The 16,793-nt window shown below is 40.3% G+C and overlaps 1 protein-coding gene across 1 annotated transcript in view; it reads left to right on the top strand.

Annotated features, from left to right (window-relative positions):
- LOC114636220 (zinc finger protein 728-like) overlaps window positions 1–16,487 on the top strand; it is a 61,208-nt gene extending 44,721 nt beyond the window's left edge. Inside the window, 3 exon segments of the mRNA XM_028784428.1 lie at window positions 14,255–14,392; window positions 14,441–14,828; window positions 14,898–16,487. Coding sequence (XP_028640261.1) covers window positions 14,255–14,392; window positions 14,441–14,828; window positions 14,898–16,168 — 1,797 coding nt within the window. The 3' untranslated portion in view covers window positions 16,169–16,487.
- Window positions 16,488–16,793: the final 306 nt, after the last annotated feature.

Genomic DNA, 16,793 nt, shown 5'->3' with positions numbered 1-16,793 from the left:
TTTTTTTTTTTTTCTTTTTTCGAGACAGGGTTTCTCTGTGTAGCCCTGGCTGTCCTGAAACTCACTCTGTAGACCAGGCTGGCCTCGAACTCAGAAATCAGCCTGCCTCTGCCTCCCAAGTGCTGGGATTAAAGGCGTGCACAACTACCGCCCGGCAAGATATTACTTTCAAACATTGTCTTAGTCAGGGTTTCTATTCCTGTACAAAACATCATGACCAAGATGCAAGTTGAGGGGTAAAGGGTTTATTCAGCTTACACTTCCACATTGCTGTTCATCACCAAAGGAAGTTGGGACTGGAATTCAAGCAGGTCAGGAAGCAGGAGCTGATGCAGAGGCCATGGAGGGATGATAATTACTGGCTTGCTCCCCTGGCTTGCTCAGCTTGTATTCTTATAGAACCCAGGACTACCAGCCCAAGGAGGGCACCACCCACAATGGGCCCTCCTACCCTTGATCACTAGTTGAGAAAATGCCTTCCAGCTGTATCTTACGGAGGCATTTCCTCAAGGGAGGCTCCTTTCTCTGTGATAACTCCAGCTTGTGTCAAGTTGACATACAAAACCAGCCAGTACAAATATCAAATTTTTCAGAACATGAAACCTCAGTTTTGTTCTATTTTATTTTATTGTCAGTGTTTTTCAGATAAGGTTGTTCCGTGTACTGCTGACATTCCTGAAACTCACTCTAAAGACCAAGCTGTCCTGAAGTACAGAGAGCCAAGTCGCTCTGACCCATGACTGCTGGAATCAAAGGAATACACAACCATGGGCCCCATAAATACTTTTAATCATATATTTTTATTTTATTTTACTAGCAGTGTGTCTGTCTGTCTGTTTAGGTCTCTCTGTCCATCTCTTCTACATGAGCCTCACGATATCAAAAGAGTTGGGCTGATTCTCTAAAACTGCTATTATTTGTGCTTGCGAGTCACCATGTGCATGTCAAGAAACAAACTCACGCCCTGTAAGAATATTAACTACTCTCAACTAGTGAACAATCTCTTTAGCTTACTGTAAGCATAGATTGTAAACGAATTTGGCCAAACATCATAGTGAATGCAGAATGTTCGTATGGGAGAAACTTAAATGATCAAGGTATTATAAAATGATAGCATAGGCGATAAAGCTAAAAACTGCCAGCATGGTCTAAACAAACATATAAGGCCTGAGAATTCGGCTCTGGAAGACTTTCCCTAAGTGTACCTAGGCTCCTAATGTCATGCTGAATTTGGCTTCCTCTCGAGTCTGCGTGTTCAGTTTGTGCCTGGACCACATTAAGTCCCTCCCCCTCCTCTTGAATTAACCAATCTCACTAGGAGGAAATGAAGACTGAAGAACAGTTGAGAGTGAATGCTGACTGTTCAGGGAACAGCGCCTCTCAAATGAGTCAGTGCCCTCTCAGGTAGGTGTCCATGTAACAGACACAAACATACATGTGTACACACACACACACACACATATTGGAAGCCTAGCTATGCTCAGAAATTCTGTTCTTATGGTTACTAACAATGCCGTTCACTGCAGCATTCAGGAAGGGGACAGACCAGTCATGACCTCATTCTAAACAGACATGTCAATCAAGCGTCCAGGTGACTGTACTGCTTGTTTGACAGCTCTGGCGCTGCCCGGTACCAAGCTCAGGCATAGGCCTGGGGGATTAAAGAAAGACTCAGACTCGGGTCATCCCTTATGAGAGAATGCCAAAGCTTTTACTGAGCAGGTTCAATATATATACACCAAGCCAGGGAAGGAAAAATACAAACTCAGGAGAAAACAGGAACTCAACTGGGGGCAATAGGATGTCAAGTGTAAATTCCCTTCCTGGGGAACCATACATTAGTCAGGATGTTTTGATCCTAGAGGAACCGCAGAATGTTACTTAGTAGACAGCAGCATACAGAAAGGCTCAGCCAGGGCATAGCAGCCCTTCTGGGTCCTACACTTGTTGACTCTAGTTTCTCTAAGGGGAGCTGCATCCCTGGGTTAACACACTCCCTGGACTAGAAGAATTGACTAGAAACTTCACAGTCTCTGCTCTGAAACAGCTTCCCTGGGAATCAGTATGCATCATGGAAGCATGAAGTCTTCCTTGTGATGGGGTTTGTACCTTTGTCTCAAGCATAGACTGCCCAGGAGTAAACCTTCCTAAGAAGAGATGGGGCATTCTCGGGACTCCACGGTTCCAGTGTAGCTTCTTTACGACAGTGAGCTCATTTGACGGTCCTAGGGACATATGTCTGATACCTTTGTATTCAAGGAGGAATCAGTTCAGGGTTCTTCTTAGGAGTGACGTTCAAGACAGATACCAAATGTTTAAACAGTCTCAAACATGAACGATAACATGCTCAGAGGAGAGAGGAAATTGGCTAAGGAACGTCAAACGGATTGAGGGAAATCCTAAAGTGCACATTGTACCAAGAGTCAGTACACACACCAGTGTGATCCCAGGAGCTCTGCGCCTCCTCTTGGGAGATGAGGAGGAGGAAAGCCTGTGCTCAGAGAACACCTGGTGGTGGATAGTTTTGATTTCCAATTCTTCGGTCTTAGGCACCTGAGATGCTGGACGTCAGGTGGGATCACCAAGCATTGAATCGTTAAGCACCTTATCGAAATTCTGTCCTACATTAGCTTCCTGCTCCCTTATTTTTAAGTAAAGCAGACCATGAAAGCATGATTTCCCATGTGTTAGTGTGATTTTATAAGTAGATTTGAGCTTTAAAATCAAGTTTTAGCAGAAATTACTAGCAAATGTGATAAACATCGCTGTGAAAGGCTCGACTCACAGGCCAGCATCGCGTGCTGAGACCACAGCACTTCAAAAGAGCCCGAATGCCCTGTGGCTGCCCATGTGCCGAAGACTGTTTCTTTCCAATTTCACTTGCTCACAATTGGGTAGGTACCCAGGGAGTACACAAAACCCCTTTGGTGTGTTTCTGGAAGTCCTTTGCACTGACTTGTGGGAAATGTAGGCGTTACTATTATGACATCACCAGATGGGGCTGTCAGTATTAAACTTCCGGATTCGTGCTTAATCCTTGCTTCTCCCCCAAATTTAGGGGGCTTTCCTGCTCAGAACTGGGTTTGGATCTCTGATATGGAGGTTGGTGCGGGGAGCAGCGCCGTCCTGCAGATCTGAAGGACTGTGCAGGGTGGCGGGTCGGGCGCAGAGGGCGCTTACCCGGACTGGTTGGGAGACAGGGGAAGCTGCTGACCTGGAGATGCTGTGCTGACCTAGGGTGGGCCACTCCTCTGGGAGCAGGGTTGACCGTGGAGAATGTTTGAAACAAGAGGATTGCAAAGGCAGGCTGGGTCTGCTGACGTCCTGTGGCGAGATGCTGAAGGGAGCTCACTCAACTCTGCTGGAAATCCTGCTCTGCCTATCTGATCCGTGCTCACGTGACTGTAATCATTTTCTCAGGATTTACAGAACTCCCCGAAGTGTCCAGGGACAGAGAGTCTTGTGAGGGCGACTGTTGTGTGTTCCTTTTTCTTTGGAATGAACTGTTAGATTTATGGATGCCTCGGGTTGAGTAGGAATTTCTAATGTACACCGCTGTGACCTGAGTCATCACAATACATGGCTGTGTAGCCACAGAATAATCTTGGAATTGGTACGAACCTGTGCTTGCACGATCCAAATAATTAACCTTTCTCTTACCTCTGGTACGTGGGCTAGAGGGAAAGTTGAAGCGTTCAAGAATATTTTCTAGTTCCATCCATTTGCCTGAAGAATTCTTGATATCCTTCTTTTCAGTCGCGGAGCGGTATTCCACTGTGTAAATGAACCACAATTTTTTTTTTCCATTTGTTCATCGAGGGATGTCTGTATTGCTTTCAAATTCTGGATATTCTGAGTGAAGTTGCTCCGAATGTAGTTAAAAAGTGCTTTGTACTATGGCGAAACATCTTTAGGGTATATGCCCGTGGTATAGCTGGGTCTTGAGATAGAACCTATACCCAATTACCTGAGAAGCTGCCAAATTGATTTCTATAGTGGTTGTGCAACTTGACACTCCCATCAGCAGTGGGGGAGTGTTCCCGTTGCTCTGCATCCTTGTCTGTATGTGCTGTGGCTTGAGTTTTTGCTCTCCGCCATTCTGCTGGGTGGAAGGTAGAATCTCAGAGTCACTTTGACTTGCATTTTCCTGAAGGCAAAGAATGTTGGACCATTTAAAGGTCTTTCTTGGCCATTAGAGATTTCTCTGTTGAGGAATTCTCTGCTTAGCTCTTTACCCCATTTTTAAATTGGGTTATTTGGGTTGTTGGTGTCTATCTTTTTGAGTTCTTTATATAGTTTGGGTATCACCCCCACCCCTCATGGGATTTAGGGTTGATGAAGATCTTTTCCCATTCTGTGGGCTGCCAATGTTTTTTTCCTATGATAGTGCAGAAGCTTTTCAGTTTCATGAGGTCCCATTTATTAATTTTGGTCTTACTGCCTGAGCTATTTGGTGTTCTGTTCAGGTGCTTGTCTCCTGTACCAGTGTGTTCAAGGGTACTTCACACTTTCTCTTGTATTAGATTTAGTGTATCTGGTTTTACGTTGAGGTCTTTGATCCATTGGACTTGAGTTTTTGCAGGATAAATATGGATCTATTTGCATTCTTCTACATGCAGACATCTGGTTAGACAATTACAATTTGTTAAAGATGCTTTCTTTTTTCCATTGTATTGTTTTGGCTTCTTAGTCAAAAATCAAATGTCCATAGGTGTGTGGGTTTATTTCTGGATCTTCTATTCAATTTCATTCATTCTCCTCTCTGTTTCTGTACCAATGTCATGCATTTGTTATTGTTGTTGTTTTGTTTGTTTGTTTGTTTTACTACTCTGTGATACAGCTTGAAATCAGGGATGGTCATTTTATTGTACAGGATTGTTTTAGATATCCTGTTTTATTTTGTTTTGTTTGTTCTGTATGAAGTTGAGAATTGTTCTTCCAAGGTCTGTAAAGAATTGTGTTGTAGTTTTGATGGGAAGCGCACTGAATCTGTAGATTGCTTTTATCAGATGGCCATTTTTACTATGTTAATCCTACTTATCCATGAGAAATCATTCCATCTTTTGATATCTTAGTTACATTCCTTTTTGAGAGTCGAAGTTCTTGTCTTACAGGTCTTTCACTTGCTTGGTTAGAGTCACACCAGTATATTTTATAATATTTGTGGATAGTGTAAAGGAGGTTCTTTCTCTAATTTCTTTGTCAGCCCGTTTATTGTTCGTATAACTGAGGGCCACTGATTTTTTCTTTTTTGAGTTGATTTTGTATCCAGCCGTTTTGCTCAAGGTGTTTATCTGTTGTAGGAGGTCTCTGGTAGAGTTCTTGGGGTCACTTGTGCATACTATCATATCATCTGTGAATAGCCATACTTTGACTTAGTCTTTTCCAAGTTGTATCCCCTTCTTGTTGTTTTGTTGCTCTAGCTAGAACTTCAAGTACTATATTGAAGCGATAGGGTGGACCTCCATGATTTTAATGGAATTGCTTTAAGTTTCTCTCTATTCCTTTGGCCTGCTATATGTTGCTCTTTTTTTTTTTTTTTTTTTTTTTGATTTTTTTTTTTGGTGTTTAGCTATGTACTTTGTATCCCTCATCTCTCCGAGGCTTTTAACATCAAGGGGTGTTGGATTTTCTTCAAAGTTTTTTTTCAGTATCTAAGGAGATTGTCCTGAAATATTTGGTTGTCTCGGTTTGTTTATATGGTGGATTAAGTTGATGGGGTTTTGTATATTGAACCACTTCTGCATTCCTGGGATAACGCCCCATTGACCATGGAGGATGTTTTTGACGTGGTCTTGGATTTGTTTTGCGAGTATTTCATTGAGTATTTTTGCATCAATGTTCATAAGGAAAAGTGGATCTGGGATATTCTTTCTTTGTTGAGTCTCTGTATGGTTTAGATATCAGGGTGACCACTACTGGGTTTACCTAGAGGAGCTGTAGGCAGGTAGGGAGTTAAGAGTAAGAGCTCCAAGGTTACTTTTTAAATCCGTATTTATGTTCTTGCACTTCCCTAATTATGGCCTCCCAGTTCTTCCCAATTTCCCCATGAGGTCATATGTACCCTCCAGTCTGTCTCTCTTTTTTCTTTTTAATTTAATTTATTTTTCTTTTATGTATTCACTTTACATCCTGCTCACTGCCCACATCCCAGTCAACCCCTCCCACAATCCTCCTATTCCCCTACCCTTCTCCTCTGAGTTGGTCGGGGGTCCCCCTGGGTTTTCTTCCCACCCTGGCACTGCAAATCTCTGAGGCTAGGCGCTTCCTCTCCCACTGAGGCCAGACAAGGCAGCCCAGCTAGAAGATCATACCCCACGTACAGGTAACAGGTTTTGAGGTATCCCCCATTCCAACTGTTCAGGACCCATATGAAGGTCAAGCTGCACATCTGCTTTATATGTGCAGGGAGGCGTAGGTCCAGCAAATGTATGTCCTCTGCTTAGTGGTTCAGACTCTCAGAGCCCCAAAGGTCCAGGTTGGTTGATTCTGTTGGTCTTCCTGTGGTGCTCCCATCCACTTCTGGGCTCTTCCTTCCTTCTGTTCTTCCATAAGGGTCACCAAACTCCACCTACTTCTTGGCTATGGGTGTCTATCTGTCTGATTCGGCTGCTGAGTAGAGACTCTCAGAGGACAACATGCTCCTGTCTGTATGGTTCAGGATTCTAATAGATGTTGAAGAAATACTTTAAAACTGTGTTTTCTTGGGCCGACTATCTAAGCGGTGGTGGCTCTTCTTAGCTCTGCCGCCATGTTCCACAGCCAGAGGCCACGTGCACGCCCCAACTAGAAATGGCCAGAGGCCATGCACGCACCACAGCTAGGAACAGACAGCCAGAAACACCAGCCCTGCCACCCACAAGATGCCAGCGTGGGAGATGGCTTGGCCAATCTTCCACACTGTCTCCACAAGGTTGGGCTGAGCCCAGACCATCCCGCCATCCGTGCGGTACCAGTAGAAAATGAGACTCTAATGCTTAATGATTAACCAAAGGCTTTATATGTTAGGTAATGCTCAATAACAAGATGCCCACACAATTGTCAGTGTTAACCAATTAACTAACCTAGATATAAGTCGTTACCCAGGACTGCTCTCAGTCCAAGTGTGGTTCTCCATCCTCCTACATCTGTCTCTCCCCTGCTCCTCCTCTTCCTTCTCCTTTTCCTCCCCTTACTCGTCCTCTTCCTCTCCTTACTCCTCCTACCTTAGCTCCTCCCAACTTGCAGGGAAAATTTCCCACTACAGATGGAGGTAGAGGAGAGGTAGAGGGAGAATCCCATTCTCTCTCTTATGCTTCCAAACAGAATCCCTGCAGGTCTTCATGGCCTTCATGACCAGCCATATAACAAGGCAGGGAGGCAGTTTGCCCAACACAACTCATTTGCAGTTCTTTGTTTAAATTGGGAGAATCTGACCCCAACTTGTTTCTTCTAGGCATATTGATGCACAAGCACAATTGGACGAAACTTCTTCTGGTGATAATTACCTAAATCCCGTATGCATAATAAATCATACATAAATCTCCTAGAGGGACAATATTAGCTAAATACAGATCATATGTGACTAAGAGGATACTCATTGCCAAGTCTATAAACATATGTTTTATAGATTGAGTAGAAAAAAACATTTTAAAATGAATAAGAAAAACTAATCACAAGAAGCATCTTGGAGGAGACTGGGTGGCAGTAGAGTTTCTAGCCACAGTCATAGAATAAAGTTTAGCACACTATCAGTCTGTTCTTCGCTTTGTAGGAAAAACAGGTTTTGCATTCCTTCCCTTGAAGGAACAACCCACTGGCCCTACATTCTGTAGCACTTTTATCATAAAAACATATTGGAGCACATTAAAGAATTTTCTGCTCCTGTTGAGATGACCATGTGATTTTTGTACATATCATTTATTGCATATATTGACTTGCAGATTATAAATCATCACTGCATTGAAGGGATACAGCCAACTTGGTCATGTCAGTAATCTTTTTGACATGTGTCTGTATTTTCTTTGCAAGTTTTTCTTCCCAGTATATTTTTTGAGCGCTTTGATTCTGACTTCATTATGGATATTGCTCTTGGCTACTGAAGTTCTTTTGTTGTTATAGTTTTTGTTGTGTGTCTACCTGATATTGTTATTAGGGTGATACTTGCTTCATAGAATCTGTTTGTAGGTGCACCTTCTGTTCATATATTTACTAAATGGTTGAAGAAGGATTAGTTATAGATCTTTGAATGCCTCAGAGAATTGTTATGAATCCATCTGGGCATAGAATTTTTTTTTTTAGCTGGGAAACTATTTATTGCTATTTCAGTTGCCCCATTTGATTTGAGTCCGTTTAGGGTGTTAACTTACTCCCCTTTAATTTTGCTTCCCTTTTAATTTTACTTTGTGTGTGTAAAACACACACAAGGATGAAAATGAAATCTTAAGAAAACTAAGCCTCTGGGACCTATTGAAAGTAATCCTGTGCGTGAAGATTATATCTCTAATTGCCTAATAAAACTATGAGAAAAAAAAACACAGAGAAATGATTGAATTATGTAATGAAGAAATTTTTGATAAACAAGAACAAACATCATCCAAATCCTCTCAACGGCAAAGAATAAAAAGAAAGAAAAAACAAACAAAAACACAAAACAAACAAACAAACAAACAAACAGAACAGCCAGAAGGGAAATAATTGAAACTAGGTCAAAGAAAAATATTCAAGTGATCACCAAGTTCACAGCAGGTTCATTAAGCAGGTAAACAAGATTGAGAGACACTTGATCGAGCTCACCAAGAGAAACGGTACTCAAATGATCAAGGTCAGAAATGAACAAGGAGACATTACAATGGATACCAAAAATTCAGAAAACCATAAAGGAATATTTTGAAAAACTGTCCTGTCTGAAAAAATGTAAAAGACTCACTCAGATCTCCTTCTTGTAGACAACATAAACATGGATTCATTTCTTTATCCATTTTCCTGACCTGTGTCTTGTGAATGGAGGATTGTGGGTGGGCATCACTTGTTCTGATATGTGAGTGTTCATTGTCAGGATGTTCCTCATTTTCACCGCTGGTTGTGTTCTCAGTGGCCCTTTGTGGTTTTGTAATTTTGGCTTCTGATTCCTTTCCACAGTCTCTTGGCTATGCTCATCCCTCTCTGCAGCCTAAAATGTTGTTCTGCATTTTTTCTACAATTCTTGTAATTCTCTTTATATTGTAGATAGTTTTTCTATTTCCTTCAGTTAGTGCAGATAGTTGTGTGGTATGTAGTAGCTTAGGTTGGATGGCATGGCCTTTTAAGACTTGGAATGCATTTCTCCAGGTTCTTTTGGCTTTCAAAGATCCATTTAGATGTCGGCTGTTGTCATAATAAATGTGCTCTTTCACTTACAGATTTCATTATTCCATGAGTATTTCATTTTCTGATCTTGTCCAATTAGTGTTCTCTTTGTTTTTTATATTATTATGGGTATGTCTTTTTTTAGTTTAGGGAAAATTTCTTTTAGGGCCTTCTTAAAGATCATATCTATGTCATTGCCTGGGGATGTTTCTTCCTCTTCTATAACTCTAATTTGAAGATGCGGTCTTTTCACAGTGTCTAACCTTTTCTATGTGTTTCCTTCCTGGAGATTTTTTCTTTTTGTATTTAATATTCTTAGCTTATTTTGTCTAGATCATCTACTTAATAAGTTCTTATATTGTATCATCTGCTGATTAATTCTATTGTAAGTTTTTCTTTTAAGTTTTCTTTTTGGATAATTGGTGTTTTTAATTCTGTATTCATTTCTGCTAGAGTCCTCTTTGGGGTTTCTCTTTATTGAATTCCAGTTTCAAATCCTCAATTGTTTTGTCATTTCCATCATTCTGATATTTTTGATTTCTTGGGCATCACTCAAGTACTCGTTCTCCTTAAGTTCATTGTCTTTAATGACACTGAAATGCTTCTTCTTGCCTTTTTGAAATGTGTTGTAGTCTTTGATGAAGGTTGTGACTGTAATTCTAAAGTCTGTGTCCTAGTGTTCATCTAAGCAATGTGTCAATGGCAAATGTTTCTAGACATCTTGGAGTTCATTGAGAGGAAATGCCAATGTGAACTTTTATATTGTTTATTTTTTCTATGAGAGCTGGTCATAAGGTTTTTAGGGAAAATGCAGGCTTGTCCTAACAGTCAGCCCATCTGCGGCAAAATTTAATGTTGTTTTATTAGGTTTGCGTGTCTGACTTCATAATGGCTTCCTTTATTCTTCTCAGTTATAAAACAGCTCTATATTCTTTTAACACACGTTGATTTTCTTTATATTCCCTTTTTCTTTGGTTTGAGTTCCTCTTAATGTGGTTAGAAATGAACTTCTTTAATTTTCATGAATTTTAGCTAAATCATAAAGAAAATAATCAAGGAATTGTGTTACACATGATTAACTTGTGATAGTATTCTTCAGTGATGATACAAGATGCAATATGGTCATTTGTGATAATATGGATGATGTTGGGTTTGTGAGCACAGAACAATCAGAAGCAATTCAGGAAAGAGGCTGAGGACAACAGATAAGCCTGCATATCAGTACACACAGAGAAGGGCATCAAGTCCCCTGAAAGCATGCAATGGGGTGTTGTGTGAAGGGAGAAGCCAAGAAGGCTTGGACCTTGTAGAGAGACAGGTAAGAGGCTTGGAAGTGAGGAAGTTGATGCTGCTCGAGGAGCCCCTACAAGTCTGCAGTCTCTCCCTCCTGGTGTTGTCTGCTTGGGGAAGTAGAATTATCTTGAGTGACAGGCTGTCCCCCAAAACATTGCTTTGTGGGTTGTATCAGAAAGTAAGATTGAAGGCCAGCTGTATTCATACAGGAATCCTGTTTTTACAAGCAAGATTCTATCAGATGGGAAAAGATATTATTATTTTAGGCATAAGAAGATAAGTCCCACATCCTATGTGTCCAAGCTTCTTATGCTCGCACGCTGACTTACCTGTATCAGCAGCACTTCTGACCAAGATCAATGGAAGTAATACACTCTGCTTGGTGATAAAGCAGGACTGCTCTGAGATTAAAGATGACTTTGGCAACTTACCCACTCTTTCAAGACACATGTCTCAACTTTGGAAAACAGTTTGGCAAAGGACAGATTTTAGGAGAGAAAGGTTGATTTTGTGCTGCAAAAATTTCTTCATTCCCGAGCCCCTCAATCTGCCCCTATAAATGGTCATAGCCTCATTATCTGCTATACTCCTCAATTTGCTACAAAAGTGAGTCTGTCTCTCAGTGTGTGAACCAACAAACGCAGTCCTGTTTGTTAAAGGTCAGACTTCTGTCTCTTTTCTGTCTTCTGTCTCTTTATGCTGCCTCAGAAATCTAACAGTATAAGATGTTGAATCTAAAGGATTATAAACCAAGTTAGAGAAATAATTTTTATTCATCTGCTGGTAATCTCAGGAAATAGAAGCCGGGAGGCACATTGTTCAGTGGATACTATTCATTTAAAAGATGAAGGAATCTTAGAGTACTAGTGTTGTCCTGAACCCAAGGGAATAAGATCTCAAAGGACAATAGATGGACCAGGGCTAAAAAGAGAAAGACATAAAGAAGACAAAGTAATAGCTGGGAACTGGACAAAGAGCAAGATCAGGTCTATCCAGGGTAGGGGTGAGAGAATTTTACTTTACAAGATCTATCATGTCTAATGGAGATGTCCCATCTTCTCCTTCCCCCATCATCCTCCCATCTTCTCCTTCCCCTCCCTATTTCTCCTTCTCCTCATTGTGATCCTTACCTTTGACCTCCAGCTTGGCCACCAAAGCCCTGCCTACCTCTACTTTCCCCCATAATTGACTAGTGCTAGTTTGATTTAACCAATAGTTTTACATTGGAGACCAAGGTTTACACAAGGAACACTGGTGTACATGGGAATCTGCTTGTCTTGGACATACAGGTACATGAAGGTACCTAGGACATGGGGTAAAAAAGTTAGCATTTAAATACATAGAAGCACCAGACCAAACCACCACAATAATGTATGGTATTCATCCTTTTTTTTTTCTTTCAGGATATGTTGTCATTCTGGGATGTGGCTATATATTTCTCTTCAGAGGAATGGGAATGCCTGGGTCCTGCTCAGTGGAAACTGTACAGGGATGTGATGTTGGAGAATTACAATAACCTTGTGTTTCTGGGTGAGGATAACATTCATGATGAATTCTTAATTAATTGTCAGCATAAAACTTGCTCCCTTTGTACAGTACCTCATGGGAGCTTGTGCTTCTAACAGGGAGGTTCATAGGACTACTTTTATAAAAATTAAAATTATTCACATACCTTAGAATTTTTCCTCTTGTGTTCATATCGCCCTATTAAATGTATCATTTGTATTACAAAATAAGTGGTACACCTTAAAGAGACTGTCACACACTTTGGTTTTAAAAGTTTTCCCCTGTAACTGAGGAATATGAAGCTTGGAACCCACAAACTAAGTTCCTCCTAAGCATTCTTATGTGCCCATCAGAAAACACATGAGAACTGGTCCTCCATACTCCTTTATTGTATTTTCTCATTCTTGTATACACAGCCCTGGAGGGACATTTTATTTCCCATGTGACCACAGTAACAATCTTGTCCCCTTTTCCCACAAACAGGTCTTGTTTCCTCTAAGCCACACCTGGTCACATTTCTGGAGCAAATACAAGAGCCTCCAGATGTGAAGAGTCAAGCCACCATCACTGTGCATCCAGGTGTGTCAGAGGGCGGGTGTCAGAGAATAAAGTGGGGAATTTTAAGATACAACATAAAGCCATTGAGACAAAATATCCTGGTATAAATCATCTTTTAAAGATCTAATTTTGTCTTTCTTTCAAAGGAGGACATCATGTAATGTTTAGGATGCTTTGAGTCCCATAAGCTTTGTTTTCTTCTACCATGAGATTAACTTGTGTTTCCCAAGACAGCCTAAACTCTGTCTATTTTATGTAATTTTTAACTTGGCTATTTATGTTTTTTATGAGATACATGTACATGCATTTTTAAAAGTCCTGATTTTTCTTTATCCCCAGCTAGCTCCCAAATGAGTGAGACAGAGACAATAAGAGTTATTTGATGAGTTTTACAACACAGTTCCTGGGCAGTTAATAATCGATTCTAATCCTTTAAGTTAATCTGATGGCCTCCCAGCCAAAATCCACATGATAGTTGCATTTTACTATTGGCCTGACTCTCTGGGTTTCAGAGATCTTTTAAAGTGTCTCTGGACACCTTCCTCATAGATATCCCCCCGCACCACCCTCTCTCTCCCTGTATTTTTTTGTGTGGGGGGTGTGTGTGTTGTGTGTATGTGTGTGTGTGTATGTGTGTGTGTGTCTTTTTCCTTGGGCTGCCCGAAGTCCAGCTCTATTTTCTCTTCAGCCCAGCCATTGGGTGATCAGCTTTTATTGACAAGTCAGAAAATAAATGGGAGCAATATTTATACAAATTTAAGACAGTAGATTCTGAAAACAAGAATTACAAAGCCATGTCTGGATGACAAAAAGATATGGGGGGAGAGAAATCAGTGTTTGAATGATAGGATAATCTTTACACAGCCCATAAAAACATTATGCCTTAAGATTTGTGTAAAACTCCTTGCCTTGAATCCTTGAAATGTATTCTTTCGTGTTATTATGAAAAGTATTCTAATGCCACCTAGCTTTCATAGCTTCCAAAACCAAACTACATACTTACTATATAGAGATACATAGATATAGACATAGACAGAGATACAGTTTATTCAGGTGTTATATATTCAGAAAAATATATATCTTGCTTATTCAGGTGTCTTCCAAGTTACACTATTTTATACTTTCTTTTTAACTAGTCATAAAACTTTTGTGTTTGTTTAAAGAGTTGATTTGTAACTGTATAATGCTAATATGGGGTTTTGTAGTTGATATGTTTTGCTTACGTGTGTGAGTTTGGTTAATATTCCTGTGCTTCCATATTCTATGTGTTCATGGTCTTCTTAATTCAGTGGAAGTTTACATGACTTTCTCCTCTTCTGTAAATTAGGTTTAATGAATACAGATAGAAACTTGAATGTAGCTTATCATTTTTATAGACAAATGGAACTATGAGTTAATGTTTGGTTTTTAATAATAAGCATTCTATAAATACAGGATCTTACTCTGCTTTCATTCATTTCTCAACCCTTCCTCACCAGGGGGAAAATGCTATACATGCAAAGAATGTGGCAAAGCCTTTGAGCACAAAAAGGTGTATCAGCATCACTGGAGAATTCATTTAAGAGCGAAGCCTTCCAAGTGTGAAGAATGTGGCAAATCCTTCCGTTTTCCATCATTACTTTCTGAACACAAAAGAAATCATACAGGAGAAAAACCCTACAACTGTGAAATATGTAGTAAAGCTTTCCATGCTCCTCCATTGCTTTCTGTACATAAGAAAATTCATATAGAACAGAAATCCTACAAGTCTGAAGAGTCATTAGTTTCTCAACACAAGATAGTTAATACAGGAGAAAAACCCTACAAATGTGAAGGCTTTGGCAAGGCCTTCCATGTTCCATCAAGACTTTCCAACCATAAGAAAATTCATACAGGAGAGAAACCACACAAATGTGAAGTGTGTGGCAAAGCTTTTGATTATCCATCAAGACTTTCCAACCATAAGAGAATTCATACAGGAGAGAAACCCTACAACTGTGAAGTATGTGGCAAAGCTTTCCATGATCCGTCAAAACTTTCTCAACACAAAATAATTCATACAGGAGACAAACCCTACAAATGTGAAGTTTGTGGCAAGACCTTCCATTACCCATCCATACTTTCTAAACATAAGATAATTCATACAGAAGAGAATCTCTGCAAGTGTGATATATGTGGCAAGGCCTTCCATTATCCATTATTACTTTCTCAACACAAAATAGTTCATACAGGAGAAAAACCCTACAAATGTGAAGACTGCGGTAAGGCTTTCTATTATCCATCAAGACTTTCCAGACATAAGAAAACTCACACAGGAGAGAAACCATACAAATGTGATGTATGTGGCAAGGCCTTCCATTATCCATCCATACTGTCTAAACACAAGATAATTCATACAGAAGAGAATCCCTACAAGTGTGATGTATGTGGCAAGGCCTTCGACTATCCATCAAGGCTTTCCAACCATAAGAAAACTCATACAGAAGAGAAACCATACAAGTGTGAAGTATGTGGAAATGCCTTCTGTTTTTCATCATCACTTCGTAAACACAAGATAATTCACACAGGAGAGAAACCCTATAACTGTGAAGTATGTGGCAAGGCCTTTGGTTCTCCATCAAGACTTTCCAAACATAACAAAATTCATACAGAAGAGAAACCATACAAGTGTGAAGTATGTGGAAAGGCCTTCCACTTTCCATCATTACTCTCGGTACACAAGAGAATTCATACTGGAGAAAAACCTTACAAGTGTGAAGTATGTGGCAAGGCTTTTTATTGTCCATCTACACTTTCTGTACACAAGAGAATTCATACAGGAGAAAATGCCTACAAATGTGAAGAATGTGACAAAGCCTTCCACTGTCCATCAACACTTTCAGTGCACAAGAGAATTCATACTCAAGAAAAACCCTACAAGTGTGAAGTATGTGGCCAGGCATTCCATGTTTCATCAAAACTTTCTCATCACAAGAGAATTCATACAGGAGAAAAACCCCACAAATGTGAAATTTGTGGCAAGGCCTTCTATTATCCATCAAGACTTTCCAAACATAAGGTAGTTCATACACGAGAGAAACCCTGCTATGGTCAAGCATGTGGCAGGGCCCTCAATTATCCATCAAGACATTTCAAACTTAAGAAAATTATTACAGGAGAGAAACCAAACAAATGTGAAATATGTGGTAAAGCCTTCCGTTTTCCATCATTACTTTCAATACACAAGAGAATTCACACAGGAGAAAATCCCTATAAGTGTGAAGTATGTGGCAAGGCCTTCCGTTACCCATCAAGACTGTCTAACCATAAGAAAATTCATACAGGAGAGAAAGCATACAAGTGTGAAGTATGTGGCAAGGCCTTTGATTATGCATCATTACTTTCTAAACACAAGATGATTCATACAGGAGAGAATCCCTACCATGGTGGAGTATATGGGAAGGCCTTCAGTTATTCATCAAGAATTTCCAAAGATAAGAACATTTATACAGGAGAGAAACCATAAATATGCAAAGTATGTGGAAACACCTTCCATTTTCCATTATTACTTTCTAACCACAAGAGAATCATACTATACAAAAGTCCTACAGATGTGAAGTATGTGGCAAGGCCTTTTGTTATCCATCAAGACTTTCCAACCATAACCAAATTCATTACAGGAGAGAAAACATACAAGTGTGAAGAATGTGCAAATGCCTTCCATTCTCCATCATCGCTTTCTAAACACAAGAGAATTCAACACAATAAAGAACCTCTAGCCGGGCAGTGGTGGCGCATGCCTTTCATCCCAGTACTTGGGAGGCAGAGGCAGGGGGATTTCTGAGTTTGAGGCCAGCCTGGTCTACAGAGTGAGTTCCAGGACAGCCAGGGCTACACAGAAAAACCCTGTCTCGAAAAACCAAAAAAAAAAAAAAAAAAAAAAAAAAAACAAAGAGCGACAAATTGAAAAAGGGGGGGGGGGGGGGGGAGGAAGGAGAGAGAGAGAGAGAGAGAGAGAGGGATTCTACAAGTATAAAGTATGTGGGCCTGGCCTTCTATTCTAAATGCAAGAGAGTTCATTACAGATTTGAACCCCTACAATTGTAAAGTACAAGTCCTGTCCTTAGAGCTTCCTAGATTATTTCTCCTCA

Source organism: Grammomys surdaster, unplaced genomic scaffold, assembly GCF_004785775.1.
Source record: "Grammomys surdaster isolate TR1022 unplaced genomic scaffold, NIH_TR_1.0 123012, whole genome shotgun sequence".
Lineage (NCBI taxonomy): Eukaryota > Metazoa > Chordata > Mammalia > Rodentia > Muridae > Grammomys > Grammomys surdaster.
This window is presented reverse-complemented; position numbering and strand designations above follow the sequence as displayed.